The sequence below is a fragment of the Ambystoma mexicanum genome, chromosome 8 (genome assembly GCF_040938575.1).
Source record: "Ambystoma mexicanum isolate Mex_15411 chromosome 8, UKY_AmexF1_1, whole genome shotgun sequence".
Taxonomy (NCBI): Eukaryota; Metazoa; Chordata; class Amphibia; order Caudata; family Ambystomatidae; genus Ambystoma; species Ambystoma mexicanum.
Genome location: NC_090929.1, coordinates 119,909,078 through 119,924,368, shown reverse-complemented (window position 1 = coordinate 119,924,368; position 15,291 = coordinate 119,909,078). Strand labels below are relative to the sequence as shown.

The window sequence follows — 15,291 nt, the reverse complement described above, 5'->3', positions numbered from 1 at the left end:
CGGAGTACTTGCACAGTGTGGGACACAGTGCTGGAATCTGATTAACCCATATCCCCACTCCGTACAAGGAGTCCACATGCGCCTCCACCTGCTTCACAATGTTGATGCAGTTTCAGACGCATGTATCCCTGTGGATTCTTCCCAGCCTTTTCCGTGCAAACTGGGTCGGTAGACTCTATAGAAAGCCATAATAATGGCAGCCACCATGTTCGAACGGTATCCAGTCATGTTATTGCAAACAAAACAGAGTAGTACATTTCAGAGCGGACCATAATACTGAAAAACATTGCAACCATTAGTTAGATAATTGGTAGTGGGGTAAGGGGTTAAAATGGGTTTGGATGGGGTCGGGGTGGCGTTACAACGTTAACAAAAAGGGGGCATTTGTGGGTGCACGAGAAAATGTACCACTCTTTAATTGTGGTCGGTTTGAACATGCATGCAATGTTGTGATCTGAGAGGATCTGAGAGGATTATTAACATGGGGACCGGTTGGATTGCTGTGGGAACATCCAGTCCATATGGATAATGGACACAATTTGGATGAGCAGACCCTTGACGTGGAGGTAGGTGTACTCCAGATCCACTTTGCTGGGACTCCCCTCTACATCCAAAAAAGATTCCTACCCATGTCTAGAGAGTGGAACAGGAAGAACAATCGATCAATAACCATAGCATAATACAGCATTGAACATTAGCACATATTCAATTGTTAGCCCTCAAATTCTTTAAATACCCCTAGAGCTAATTTTATTGATGTCAATGTAGAGACCAACCGGAAAGCAAAACAGTGCTAATTTATTCTAAACTAAGAATCATTTGGAAAGTTTAACAAATTAACAACAAATGCAAGCACATCTACATTTGTGGTATTGTGTGAAACATTCCATAATGAGGATAAGTTTATGTCGTCAAAACTCAAAACAGTAAATTAAACTGATTATTTGAAATTGTGTTCACAGAAAAATCATCTAGAGTCTGAATAAAAAGCTGAAGCAGGGATCTGTTGGAGAGCATAAATCTACACACGCTCTGATCAAGAATTGCATGGAGAGGACATAGTCGAAGAAATCAAGTATATGCTTTGCAGGGAACAAACTTCTTGCAACATTTTTGATTCGTATTTTTGGGCGTTAAGGATGCCAAACTTCGACCAATATTAGGAAAAACATTAGCAAAATGGCGGCAAATTTAAAATACTGTTTAGGTCCAATTGGACTCCAGAGAGGTTGTTCAGGAGGCAACTTTTGGACACTGACCTCTGCTGGAAATGTAACCGCTCAAGAGGTACCCTCTGTCATTTGATTTGGTCATGTCCCAAAACAATGCAGTTCTGGGTAAAGGTTTGTGAATGATTGAGTCTAGTCCTAAACATTGTAATTCCCATGAATGCTTCTTTGCTCATTTTAGGCGATATTTCTATACTGGATGAAATTGCCTTTGGTAAGAAAATGTGGTTGTTGCGTGCATGCATGGTTGCAACCAAAATGATATTAAGGTTCTGGAAGTCAAGCCTTTCTTTTACTATTAATGAATGGGTGGAGGAGCTTCTAACTGTCTCGACGTTTGGGAAAGTCATCTACAAATATAAGGATGAAAATGAAAAGTTTTGGGACATTTGGAGCTGTTTTCCTGGTGTCTGTGGTTGAACTTGAACTTTCATTTAGGGTTGCTGTGCCCCTGGCTTTGTAGATTATTGCCCTATGTCATTACATATGATTTTATACAATGTTTTTGTGTTATTCTTGTATCTGCTGCATGAATTTTTACTTTTGTGATTGTGTTCTTTGGCTTTTAAGCTTTCATTCCTTTCCCTTTCTTCTATTCCTTCTTCCTTTCTCTTTTTTATGTACCTTTATCCATTTTCTTGTACCGGATATTTAGTGATAATTTATGATGACCTGATTAATATGATCTGAGCTTGATTTATAAGGAGTATGTTTTTTAAGATTAATGCCATATTTTGTTGTTAATTGCTGTTGTGAAATTAAAAACTTAAAACATGAATAGAACCTATACATAACCATCATAAAAAATAAAAAAATACAGCTGCCATCATTATATTATTGCCTAAGTCTTTACAACAAAGTCTAACTAAAAAGAAATGCTGGGAGAATACTCAGTTCAAAATTATGGAAATGAAAATGACTGGGATACATTGAGGGAGCATCCATACAAAGGAAATGAGGGAGAAAGTTGTTATATTACTAATAAAGTACTAAACAGTGAGACTTGTAGGAACTAGACTGTATTGGCCCATTCAATAATTTAAATAACGTGAGACACTTTGTCATACATGCGTCCTTCTAACTGTTTGGATTTCTGTATTGTGACCTAGTGTGTATTATGTGCAGACAACGGGATTATGAAAGAATGATTTTGGGATGACATAGCTAGTAATAGTTGCCTTTTACTCTATATCAGGTGTTTAGACATTGTTGAGAACAACTGCCACACTCACTATACACCACATTGAGTATAACTCTAAGATGCTGTGGAGAAAATTGTCTTAAAATATCCTTCAACTAATAATGCATTCTAAGAAAACATAAAAGCTAAGCTATGTGTGAACACTAAATAGGCTTCATTAATTGATGATAAGATAATATCGAGTAGCAAATGTGACTGTCAGGTGGCATTAGACACATTCATTAGCATTTGTCTTTCGTAACATTTTCAAACATTGTGAAGGGAAGGGCCAAACCAACCTTAATGTAACTATTTCTGCATGAGTGCAGGTACCACAACACTTCTCTAACCGCGCCGAGAGTTTATAATACAATGAGAAACTGACTTTGCTGCATGTACACAGGTTGTGGGAGGTGACGCCCTTGTACCACTAAGAAAATGTGAGTAAAAGCAGAGGGGTCCTGTGAGTCTGTTGCGCTCATGTAACTATTTTTGAAGTATTGCAAAACTGCTTCCATTGTCTTCGAATCTGTGGCAATAACTCCATACAACGGAGAAAATCATTATATTGATAGGTTTGTTTCAAATCATGATATGAACCAGGGTTTCATAGTAAAAAAGGCAAATTAAAATGTGTTTACCTGGTTCTCAATCAGCGATCCAATGGTATTTGCTTCATTGGATTTAAGGTGTTCTTGCCAATGATCCAATGATCATGTAAATATTTGAGAGATGTTGCACCACCATTTCTGAAAGAGGTGTCATGTTTGCCATCAACCTCTGACCTAAAGTGAAGGTCCTACATTTATGGAGGTATATCCCAATCCTTTCAAAAATCCTGAACCAATTCACACCATTCCCAAGTCTAAAAATCTCCTCCACATTCACAGCAACTCCAAGTTGGATTACCCGTTTGAATTCATGCATCACTCCCAGCACTAAAACAAATCAAAGGCTGTTATTGCCAACTCTCCCATTACATTTTTCCGAATCACCCTTAATGAGGTTTTCGTTCAATTTCATCAAAGTTCACGCCAATCATTAATTGTTTACATTTCCTATATCATTGCCAAACTCGTCTGACTGCAGAAATCAATACCATACCCAGAATTTTTCTAATTCAGAATGGTGACTGCATTAGAGAATTCCCTGGAGTAAATGCAAACATGATACTTTCATTGTCACTTTTAACACTTTGCTCGTTTCGATAGTTTGCCTTGTATATACGACGATGTCAGGTGGGCCAGCAGACATCTGTAAGTAGCAAATGACAACCCTTTGAAATATACATTTTATTGGTCTTACCTTCTAATCTCATTCCTACACTTAAGCACTTCTGAAACCGACAGAACGGGCATCTTTTCCTCTGTGTTTTGTCAATTTTGCAGCTTTGGTTTTCTGTACAGGTGTAGCGCTTGTTATTTTGAACTGTTCGCTTGAAAAAGCCCTGTCAACCGATGAAAAGAAAAACACATTAAGTATTATTAAAACCTTAGATATGATATTGTAATCTGCTGATCTATTCACTACATTATTAAAACGTACATGTTCTTTTTTTACACAGTCAATGTAAATATTTCCAAAGGACACCCTTTCATGATCTCCGAAGGACCTTAGCATTCAAAATGTTTCGGTGAACATCAATCACATGTAATCAAATGTGAACGGGCAAATTTTTGGAATGTTTTTGGTGGCAGAAGTGAAATTCCTACTTGGTGGGGGTAGAGGTTGAGGTGGGTATTTTGTTGGTGCATATGGGTTAAATCCTTGACATCCTGTTATAATTGAAGATAATAAAAGATCTATGTGATCTGGGGGGGGGGTGGACAGCAAAGTCTGCTATATACATAAATATATTTTTTAAGGTGATACGTTCCTTAAAGAGACTGGAGGTCTGGTCTATTTACATATGTTGCATTAATATATGCCCAGAAACTCCAAAACAATGGTGCATAACCCATTATGATACAAATGGAAAATGTATAAATGGAATGGCTTTAGAGAAATGCTTATGTTCATTTTTGCAATTTGTAAGCCAATCCCCATTGGGCTTAAACTATAGATGGAAGAGTTATCACTGCATCTCTGGCATAGCAGTCCAAAGCTCTGTGGGGCAAATACTGAAGAGCAAAGAAAATGACAGACCAATCATTGTTTATATATCTACAAACATAATCACCTCTATGCTGAAAAATCAGCCTGATAAGATGTTCTTGCATTCAAGAATCCATAGACTTGCAGCCAACTTTCCAACCCGGTAACACGGTGAGCCTATGGAGTCGGACCGATCTTACAAGAGATCACAACCAGGAAGACTTTGAAGATTGTGGAGTGTGGATCTTATGTGCATGTGCACCTATGGAGGGGATTGTGGAGAAAAGATAGTCCAATTCCAGCTTCGGATAACGTTCACTTTGTGCACAGTGTAGTGGGCACTTCTCAAATGGCTTAAAATAATAGTTCTTCAAAAGGCAATACCATACAAAGGACAGTTACACCCATTTATAAAAAAGTGTGAAGATGTACCGCAGGACAAAAAATCGATGATCTGATCCTTCTAAATCAATCTTAAAACCCCTGTCACCCACCTCAAACTCAATCTCCACTCACCCCCTGCAATCCCCCACCCAGACTTATCTTGTTCTGTCGACGCTGTCCTGCTCTTGGTGCGTCACCATTTTGGGAATGACAGCTGCTCCCTGAGATGCACACAAGTGCACACAGGGGCTGACAGGCGCGGTCAGGCGTGGGATGTTGTGGAAGTGAGGTAAGTGTTTGGGTGTGTGCATGTGTTTGTACATGTATCTGAGGGAGAAGTGTAGGTGAATGTATGTAGTGGGAATGGGAGGGGGCGGGGCGCAAGTTAAAATGTGATGAGTGGTATGAGTGTTACGGGGAAAGTGTGGTGCGGGACAGGAGGGGGCGTGGAATGGAGGTTCGGGGGTCAAACCCACCAAATACCATTAAAACCGAGGGCCCAGCGAGGGTCGGGCCCAGCGTGATATTCAAGCATTTTGAAAGTGAGACCAAAGCGACCAAAATAAATTGGTCTCTTTGCTGTTCGACCTTCAAAATGCAGTGATATCACATAGAACCTATTTCCATGCACCAAATTGTATGTGAATTTCCCCATCAAAAATAATTGAAAGTTCTTACTTGAAACAGAAAGAACCCCCTTAGAGAGGACAACCATCGGGGCTAAAGTTTATTAAGTCAACGTTTTATAAATGTATCTTCCCCAGAACTCGTTCTACTCCAACCCTCAGGAAACAATAGTAGCCTATGGACAAGTCATTGCTCACGTTGCCAACTGCAGTCGCGATATACCAACTTGGGGACAGACACAGCTGACACTACATTAGAAAGGTCTCAGGTCAGCAACCTGTGGCTCTCCAGGTGTTTTGGACTATGATCCCTCACTGTTGACTATTCTGGTTAGGGCAGATAGTAGTTGGAGTCCAAAACATCTGGAGAGCCAAAGCTTGCAGACCCCTGGTGAAAAAAAAAGCCTCATGTCTACTATCAAACCCTAAGTGGAAGACCCTTGAAGCAAGTATGAAACCATGAGATGAGCCGTCTCCATAACAGAACACTGAACCAGACCTCTCTACCACACTCTGAAAATCTCACTCAAAATCTCACTCCATTATGAAAAGACGCAGGAAATAGGATTTGCCAATAGCAGTGCGGTGCAACGTTTCAGAAACAATTAACCACTGCACGGGGACAAAACACCAATCTAACAAGATGGACCAGGTCTTTGCGTATCCGATCCACCGGACCGACCTGCAGTCTTTGCGGTCAGTGGTGGCATATCATTGCCACAGGTCAGAGGACCACTTTGAGACGTAAAGGGACGCAATGCAAACTGTGTCAGTCCCTGTGGCTGTTTTCCCTCTGCCTGGTCTCCCGGCCAAGTGCCAGGGAAAGCGCCATGACACCTATGGCATTAGTCACTATGCACAAGTGCCAGGTGCAAACATGCATGCAACCCATGAGTGATTCCTTAGGATATTTGCATTCCTCCCCTGAAACACAATGCCCCTCACCCACAGGAGCTCGGTTGACTATTGCATGTCTAGGAATTGGGAATGCAGCCAAGACTCAGGTATGTGTGTAAGGGGGTGATTTCAGGTCATCCTCCCGCCCCCCGCGCACACACTGCCCCCAAAAACCTGCTTTGAATCCGGGATGCCCGAGACGAGATGCGCAGAAGCAGAATGCAAGGCCCCCTTTTCACCCCCCCCCATGCGCTGCTCATGGGATTCGCAATGTTTCCATCCAATTTGCAACTAGGCCGTTGCTTAAAAATTGGAAAGACTAAAAGAACCTGTAGTTTGTCCGGCAATGAGGATACCTTGGAACATCTTGTGCTGTGCTGTCCTGTTTAGAAGGATCCAAGACTTAAGTATTTGCCAAGTTGTGCACATAACATGGGGTTCTTGGGCAAGATCCTGAAAGTACACAACTTTCTTTGATTTTAACACCAGTCCGTTTCGTAGAAAACTAATTTCTTAATAATGAATTGAGTAATATGCCATGAATGTAGGATTGGTGTTGGGAAATAATTGATTTCTGTACAAGCGTGTTTTTAAATAATATTTATAGTTTCACTAATTATGAAATGTGTTAAGAAATATAATATGACTTTGTATGGTTCTATGTTCTTAGATCGCCAGGCTTTTTTTTTTGCCGAAAAAACTAATCGAATTATTTTTTATGTTTGGGGGGGGGAGTCCCCTTCCCTATTGTGTAGTCTCTATACCCCACACCCTCTACCCCTTTTACCACCGCTAACCCCCTATATTTTTTGATTAGTTTTTCGGCCAAACATTTTTGGCAAAAAACGCCACAAAAAAAGCCTGCCGATGTAATCACGTCTTACCCTTTGTATAGGATCCGGAAGGAAGCGGCTGAAGTACATTGCGTTTTGTGGGGTCATATGTTGGTTCATTTTGGTTTTGTACGTTTTGTGCAAGGCTTGTCTTAAACATTAGCTCAATAAATAAATATAAAATAATTCATGTCCCCTGATATGAAGCAAGAATTGCATAGCAGCCTATCCAGGATCATGGTGTACATGTTATCTAAATGGGGTCTCTAAATGTTGATGCATTACTAACTAGCGGCACAACAGCTGGGTGTCCCCCTTAATTGGTGTCCTGACTCCAGGCTCTCGATTGGCCTCACTCAGCTAATTAGGACTTTCTCCAACCACGCACACTTCTACAGGACCCAGCCAATGTGGGTGTTCCAGGAACTCTGACATGGCCCGGACCACCCTATCCCAACAATCTCTCGCGCTCCCCCTCCATGGGGCTATCGCCAAAAGACCACACAGATGCTGAAAGTAACACAGGCCTACTGTAAGACAATGTGGTATAGACAATAGCATTATTCTATCTACCGCATGGGGCCACTTCAGTTCCACAGTCCTGCTTGACATGCAGAGCAGTTTCCAGTTTTCTCCCAGGAAGACCATTTCTTGACTTGGGCTTCTGACTGTGTGGAGCTTTTTAGAAATAATAATAAAATGGTACCTGAAAGCCACCAATATCTGTATAATAGCAACCAAGTAAATAGTTTTCGTTTTACACTGCAGATTTACAGTGTAGTCTCCTTGTGGCATTACTGGCCATTTGTAATAAGAAAAGGCATCACTAATTACAGTCGGGGTGATGTCATAATGCCTATTAGAACCCGGGTGGTGGGAGCCAGCCAATCAGATGGGTAGGAAGGTTGGCTTGAACCACTGGTACAAGGCCGCGTTCCAAGCCACCTGACGGCCGGCTCCCCCATCATCATCTTCCCCCTACCCTCCGTCACTCTATTTTACTTTTCTTCCCCCATTCTCCTACTTACCTTTTTTCAGTGGCAGTTCATGCTGCTGCCGCATCCGCTCCTTCCCCTTGCCTCACGCTGGCCACCATGGAAAGGGAAGAGGGGCTCCGTGAATAGCCCCGCCATCCCTTTCCATGGTGGCCATCTTGGGAAAGGATTTTCTTTCCTACAACGGGACGCTGCACGCGTCCCGTTGTAGGAAGGAAAACCCTTTTTTTTTAGCACCCCTGCTTACCGCTTTGGCAACCTGGGGTGCTAATGTCCTTCTTCCTGGAACAGGGGATAACAGCCTGGATCCCTCATTGGGATCTGGGCTCTGGGCCGTTATCCCCCCCGTTCCAGCCACTGGAACGGGGGATGAATGCCATATTACAAGAGCAAGCCCAAAACAGAATTCCTGCTACCACTGGAGCAGCGTTTCAGATTCCTTTCTTCTGCAACAACCCACAGCCATTCATTGGTAAGGAGGCCCTGATGGTCTCAGTTTATTTGGTGAACGGCTGTACTTTAGTACAGGAGAAGAGTAATCGATCTGCACGTTACCACCTACTCTAGACCACGGAAATGGCGTTTGAATGCATTTTTAACAAACCTGCTTTCAATAACATTTTGAAGCACGTTACACTGTGCATTTTGGAAGGTTTTTCGCATTTTAAACAATCTTGATATATTCTACGTGTATTGTGCATGTGAACAAAAAAAATAGTCCGCATTAGCTTGAATACAAGACCAAGTATTTGAAACGAATGGTGGGGTGGCTATTTATTATAAGTAACACCAATCAATGAATTCCCTTACTTGGTAGAAAAAAAACATTAAGGTATAACACCAGACAGTGCTCACTGGTCAAAAGCAATGCAACATACATTATATCAAATGCACACATAAAATGACACTTGCATCATCACACAAAAGGTACAATGTGAACAATACATTACAAGCTACCATCTTTCGCTCTCAATTAAAATTCACAGGTTTAGTAATTTTACAAAGCCCATGCAGATGGGATATCCGAAAAAGACAGAAAATGCTTTACTGCCTGTCTGCATTGTTTATGTCACATAAGAATATGTTGCAAGCTATGACCAGGAATGGGAGCATACATAGGCAAAAAAATAAAAAGTGCAACACAAACAGGGCAGAGACCTGCCATAGAAACACTTGTGTACAGGTGCGTTATAAATGACTTATCATATCATATAATTGCCTTGAGGTCCTTAAACAAACGTTGAATTAGTTGGCCGAGGGTGAATGTGAATTTTGTTACCTGTTTCCTGGCTGGCAAACTTGGGATCTGGGCATGATGGCCTGTCTTTAACAAACTTCAAACTTTACAAAATAATGCGCTTAGAGTATCCCCAGGACAGACCATGGGCCTCATTCCGAGATTGGTGGTAGTCATGGCACTATTTGTGCCATGACTGCCACCAATAACGGGTCCGGCACTGGTCTAGTTCAATGGGGACTTACTGGTGTAGTCCGACCTTTGCGGGACCAGTAAATCCCCATTTAAAATACCATTCATCATTCCCTTTGAGCCCCAATAGGGCTCAATGGGAATGGGGAGGGCGCAAATAACGGGCTCGCGCATGTCAAGCCTGTTATTTGTGCCCTGGTCCCTTTGCGGGTCCCGTCCATAACGCCTGGTCAGACCAGGCGTTACTGGAGGGAACTGCATCCCTTACCGCCCTACTACAAGGTCCCATATCTCTGAATTTCGAAGGGACCTTAAATGGCTCTCGATTAAAGATAGGATTAACTTCAAACTGGTCGCTATTACGCACAAATTCCTCAACATAGCTGCACCACGATACCTGAGCGAGACGATCATAAGAAAAAACTCTTTCCCACCAACAAGGTCCATCAATACCTTATGCATTACTGCCCAATGCTTCAACCTAAAAAGATGAGCTGGAGGGACCAGTTTCCCGGTTCAAGCAGCCCTCGCCTGGAATGCTCTCCCCTTACATCTACGATCAGATCAACCTTTCCAAAGCTTTAGACTTAACACACAAAAATGGCTATTTGCAAACAACACTCCTCTCTACAATACCTAGATATCCAGAGCAGGGGAGCCCGACTTATCATCCTGTATCATTATGCACTTGTCTGTTGACCTGTTCTCATTATGGAATTCCGCCCTCCTCCATGGGATTTGTTCCTGCTTATAACCCTTATGCATTCCTCATTTCTTACTGTATTGATTATCACCCCAATGTGACATTCCCCTTTTGTATCCCAACTTGTATGTACTAAACTGTGATACTAAGCTGTCTTGTAATGCGCCCATTTACCCCAGGGTGAGGCGCGCTTTGTAAATGAATAAAACAACCAAACAAACAAGCAACTGAGGAACCCAGAGAAGATATTGCTCAATGTATCCCACAACGCTTATTATAAAGTAGTTTCTAGTTGAGATGTTCCGCAGTTCAGTGTCTTCATGTGCCTCCGCCCTCCTAAGGTGCATACCATACCTCCCTGCAGCCTCCAGGTCTTGATGACCTAGAATAAGCATGCTCAGGCTGGGGGCAGGAGCAACCATGGCCCTCCAGGACCCCCACCGCCCACGGCCTATTGGCCACGCCAAGGGCCAAGGGGAGCCCCATGAAGACCTTGTAAATGGGAGCTTTTTGATGGAATAATATCTCCCTTAAAGTAAATACAAATTGACAACCATCCCACATGGGCCACCCTTCACCCTCATGACTCGCTTTGGTGACCTGGCTCCTTGTGCCTGGCCATTTCCTTGCATCTTATGGCAGAGAGTACTTTACATAGTAAGGTTGCTCTCTGTGAAGTTCCTCGTGCCAGGTGACTCATGCTTGTAGCTGAAGGGCACTAGGACCAGAGTGGCCATTGCTTCAAGAGTAGATTTAAAGCAACACATTATATATTAACCTGACCTTGGGGTGGCTAAACTACTCTGCCACCCACAGTGAAGCTTAGAAGGTGGATCTAAGGTACCTTCAGAGACTTTTCCTTAAGAGACACGTGGGTACGCTTTGGATTTTGATGCTTCTGGGCCTCTGCCAGTAGCCGCAATGCACAGAGAGCAGGGCTCAGCATTTGCCCACTCAATGCACTTCCTCACAGCATCAAGGAGTAGAAATGACCAAGCCACCTTCAAGGGAAAAGCATAGAGCTGCATTTACTAGAATGACGTCAGCTCTCGCTGCTCAGCTTGATCTCAGACGTCCACTAGAGACCTGAGTCCATCGCGTCGCTGGGTCAGACCTTTCTTCTATCTCATGGGAGAGTTGGACCTTGATTTAGGGGTTGGTGGAGGTAGTTCACCAGCATCACCTGACTTACAGTCCAAGCTACTGTGCGCTCTGATGATGAGGGCTCCATAGCTGAAATGCCTTCAACCTTTCCTGGCTAAACCTCAGCTGCCTCACTGAATTATCAGACTGAGCGGGTAATGTTTGGTAGGAGGAGCGGGTTGGTGCCAACAGTGTTCCTACTTTCACTGCAGGTACACAACGCCCATCTCTTTCTCCAACCTGAAGGGTTTGCTGAGGCCAGGGAGGTGGCGGGTCCTGGCAGCCCAGTCGATGGTACAGCCCAGCAGTGCATGCAATCCATCTACAGCCACAGGATGATAAACACCTCTGATCTGCCCTTGCAGGCCGGTCCTGCCAGCCTCATCAGATCTGCCCTTGCAGGCTACTCCTGCAGGCCGGTCCTGTCAGCCCCGTCGGAGATACAGCCCAGCAGTGCATGCAATCCATCTACAGCCACAGGATGATAAACACCTCTGATCTGCCCTTGCAGGCCGGTCCTGCCAGTCCCATTCGAGATACTGCCCTGCAGTGCACACAAACACCTCTGATCTGCCCTTGCAGGCCAGTCCTGCCAGCCCCGTCGGAGATACTGCCCCGCAGTGCACACAAACACCTCTGATCTGCCCTTGCAGGCCAGTCCTGCCAGCCCCATCGGAGATACTGCCCCGCAGTGCACACAATCCATCTACAGCCACGGGACGATAAACACCTCTGATCTGCCCTTGCAGGCCGGTCCTGCCAGCCTCGTCAGAAATACTGCCCCTCAGTGCACACAATCCATCTACAGCCACAGGTTGAAGAACACCTCTGATCTGCCCTTGCAGACCGGTCCTGTATTTGCGCAATAACTTGGTCTCCTAAATCAGGGCCACAGTCTACTCTCTTTCTCTGTCTCCCTCTCTGTGTCTCACTCTATGGAACCTCCAAATGGGGAACAATTTAAAGATCAGCATTACTCAGAATCAAGCTGACACTTGGTATGACTGCGTACTTACCACGTACAGTTAAGGGTATTGCTGTCATGCAGTAGTGCCAGAGGAAATAACGCCAACCTGGTAATCCCACCGTTTAAATCTACACCGCAGCTGGTCCAATGTAGACATTGATCATTGCTTCTTACCCTGAGGAGACACTTAGACCATGACTTCCCAAATCCAAGCAGAAAATCCTTCAGAAACGTCTGCTTTGGAAAACAGACTGAAGATTTGTTTGGACTATTTAAAAGCAGAGACTATTAGGTTTTCTATACAATAAATGTTGCATATGCACAAGAGTGCAAATACAACCAAGGCCCCACCTACCCTCTGTCCCTAAAAATAAACTGCACATGCTCCCCTACCACAGAATCCACTGTGATTCATGGAATCTGCTGATTTCAGGCAATGAAACTTATACGATCGATTTTGCCTTTTAATGATCATATGCATAACTTGAAGCACGTGACTTGTTGGAGAGGGCTAACATGTATTCAGTGTCAGAGAAGAGTACACTTCCCATGTCCAAAAGAACTAAAGGCATTGGAAGGGGCGCAGGGAACTAACATTGCCATTACCTAAAGTTCTGGAAGCAGCTGAAGACCTTCCTTTTCTCCTCTGCTTTCTCTCTCTCCCTCCGCTACTGGCCTACCTGTCTGCTGCGCCGACTGGTTGCCTGGCTACCCTCTGAGTCACACTGGGTAAGCGGCTCCTCCACGATGCTCTGCCCCTGGGCCTACCGCACACTTAGGGGCTGTAACTGTAACCCCACAGTCCCCTGCCTCCTTGCACTACCCAGAGCCGCGCTGCCCTGGCTGCACTTACTCAGAGCCGCGCTGCCCTGGCTGCACTTACTCAGAGCCGCGCTGCCCTGGCTGCACTTACCCAGAGCCACGCTGCCCTGGCTGCACTTACTCAGAGCAGTGCTGCCCTGGCTGCACTTACTCAGAGCCGCGCTGCCCTGGCTGCACTTACCCAGAGCCGCGCTGCCCTGGCTGCACTTACTCAGAGCAGTGCTGCCCTCGCTGCACTTACCCAGAGCCGCGCTGCCCTGGCTGCACTTACTCAGAGCAGTGCTGCCCTGGCTGCACTTACTCAGAGCCGCGCTGCCCTGGCTGCACTTACCCAGAGCCGCGCTGCCCTGGCTGCACTTACTCAGAGCCGCGCTGCCCTGGCTGCACTTACTCAGAGCCGCGCTGCCCTGGCTGCACTTACTCAGAGCCGCGCTGCCCTGGCTGCACTTACTCAGAGCAATGCTGCCCTGATTGCACTTCCCCCTCTTTCTCCCTTCCCCCTGCACTTTGCGTTGCCGCACTTGCACAAACTGAATGACACAAGGCCTAGTAAGATTGTCTTGTCTGCCTTCTTTCTTCCCTCCCGTGTCTTGTTGCGCCTAGAAACCCTTGTGCACAGGCGCGTTATAAATCACATATCATATCATTTCCATGGCTCTTTGACAAATACCACTTATTTTTGAGAACTTCCACTTTGACTGTCTTGCTGCCACTGCTTTGTTCAAGCACCGTGAAACCTGCGGATCTGGGCGCTATATAAAAGTAATGAATAAAATACATTTCCAAAGTTACCATTAGCTGAAGCCCTGGGAAGGAAACTAAATTCCTGAAAAGCAAAGACACAATTTTAGTATTTGTGCAATCGATGACAGTTCAGGGCCCACGCATTAGCAAAACGGCTCCTATACTACTGAAGGATAGAAACATCAAGCGATGACGCGAGTAATTTGCTCAGAGGGGCACGAGGGCGACGGTGGACTGGGATCCAAAAGAGGCCCTGGAAATAATGGTCAAAGTGCCCCATATGACACATTTTAAGCAAGCCCAACCCTTTTCCTATGGTAAAATGTGAAAATGAAATACAAAAGAGGTCCCGGGTGCAGAGGCCCAGCAGGTAATCTCCAGAGTACCCTGTAGGCCAGTCCAGCCATACAGGGCGTGCCCTAGGATGATATGGAACGATTGTCCTTCCTTTCTTTCCATGTTGAACTGAAATAATTGATGTTTTGGCTTTTTCATATGTTTTTCAATTGGAGAAGTTTTTTCTATTTATAATCAACGCCTTTAGCTCGTGAGAAACACTTCAATGACTCGTGTGTAGTTTGGTATTGAGTACCGTACGCTGTTTTCCGTGCGTCTCTGTAACACAGCTGTAAGAGGCGATCCTGTAATGCGGGATTCGCAATTACACCGTATGACACATGTCGGATACATGCGCCGTCCGCAATGTGAGAGGGCTGCGAAGCAGCAGGTGCCCACGTGCAGCGCCACCTAAGAGACCCAGGCTCTTTCACGCACTTCACTTTTCAACTGGCTATTTGGAGAGACGGCATCGCTCTGCTTGGCCGGCACATTGGAGTTTCTTCGCTGTTAGCAAACGGGCAGCTAATGTCTGAGACAAGCCTCGGCCTCGCCTCCCACGCATCCACGAATTAGCAGCCTGAAGCCTAGGCCAGTGCTTCCTACCATTGCTACAGCAAACGCTCAATATGTTCCCAATTTCCTGGGAGGAAAAGAGAATAGCACCCCGCCCCGGCGCCCAGTGCCCTGTGCACGTAGGGACTGGTCCCACTACCATCTCTTCTTGCATGTCATGTCCCCAATGATTGCTATCATGTTTGAATTTGACGTCCTGGTTTTGCATGGATACGCCTTGTACAAAATTTAAATCACTAAATAAATAAATAAAGATGTGTACTAAAAGGCTAGTCTTTCTGGTGTGTATCGTGTGACCACCAGCTGAAGAAGCTGTCTCTGGGTCTTTGGTAT

At 44.8% G+C, this 15,291-nt stretch overlaps 1 protein-coding gene across 1 annotated transcript in view; it reads right to left on the bottom strand.

Moving 5' to 3' along the window:
• Positions 1-15,291, bottom strand: part of LOC138471690 (steroidogenic factor 1-like) — a 421,412-nt gene that overhangs the window by 372,217 nt on the left and 33,904 nt on the right. The window contains exon 3 of the mRNA XM_069609448.1: positions 3,715-3,856. Within this exon, the coding sequence (XP_069465549.1) occupies positions 3,715-3,856 (142 nt within the window). The remainder of the gene's footprint in view (positions 1-3,714; positions 3,857-15,291) is intronic.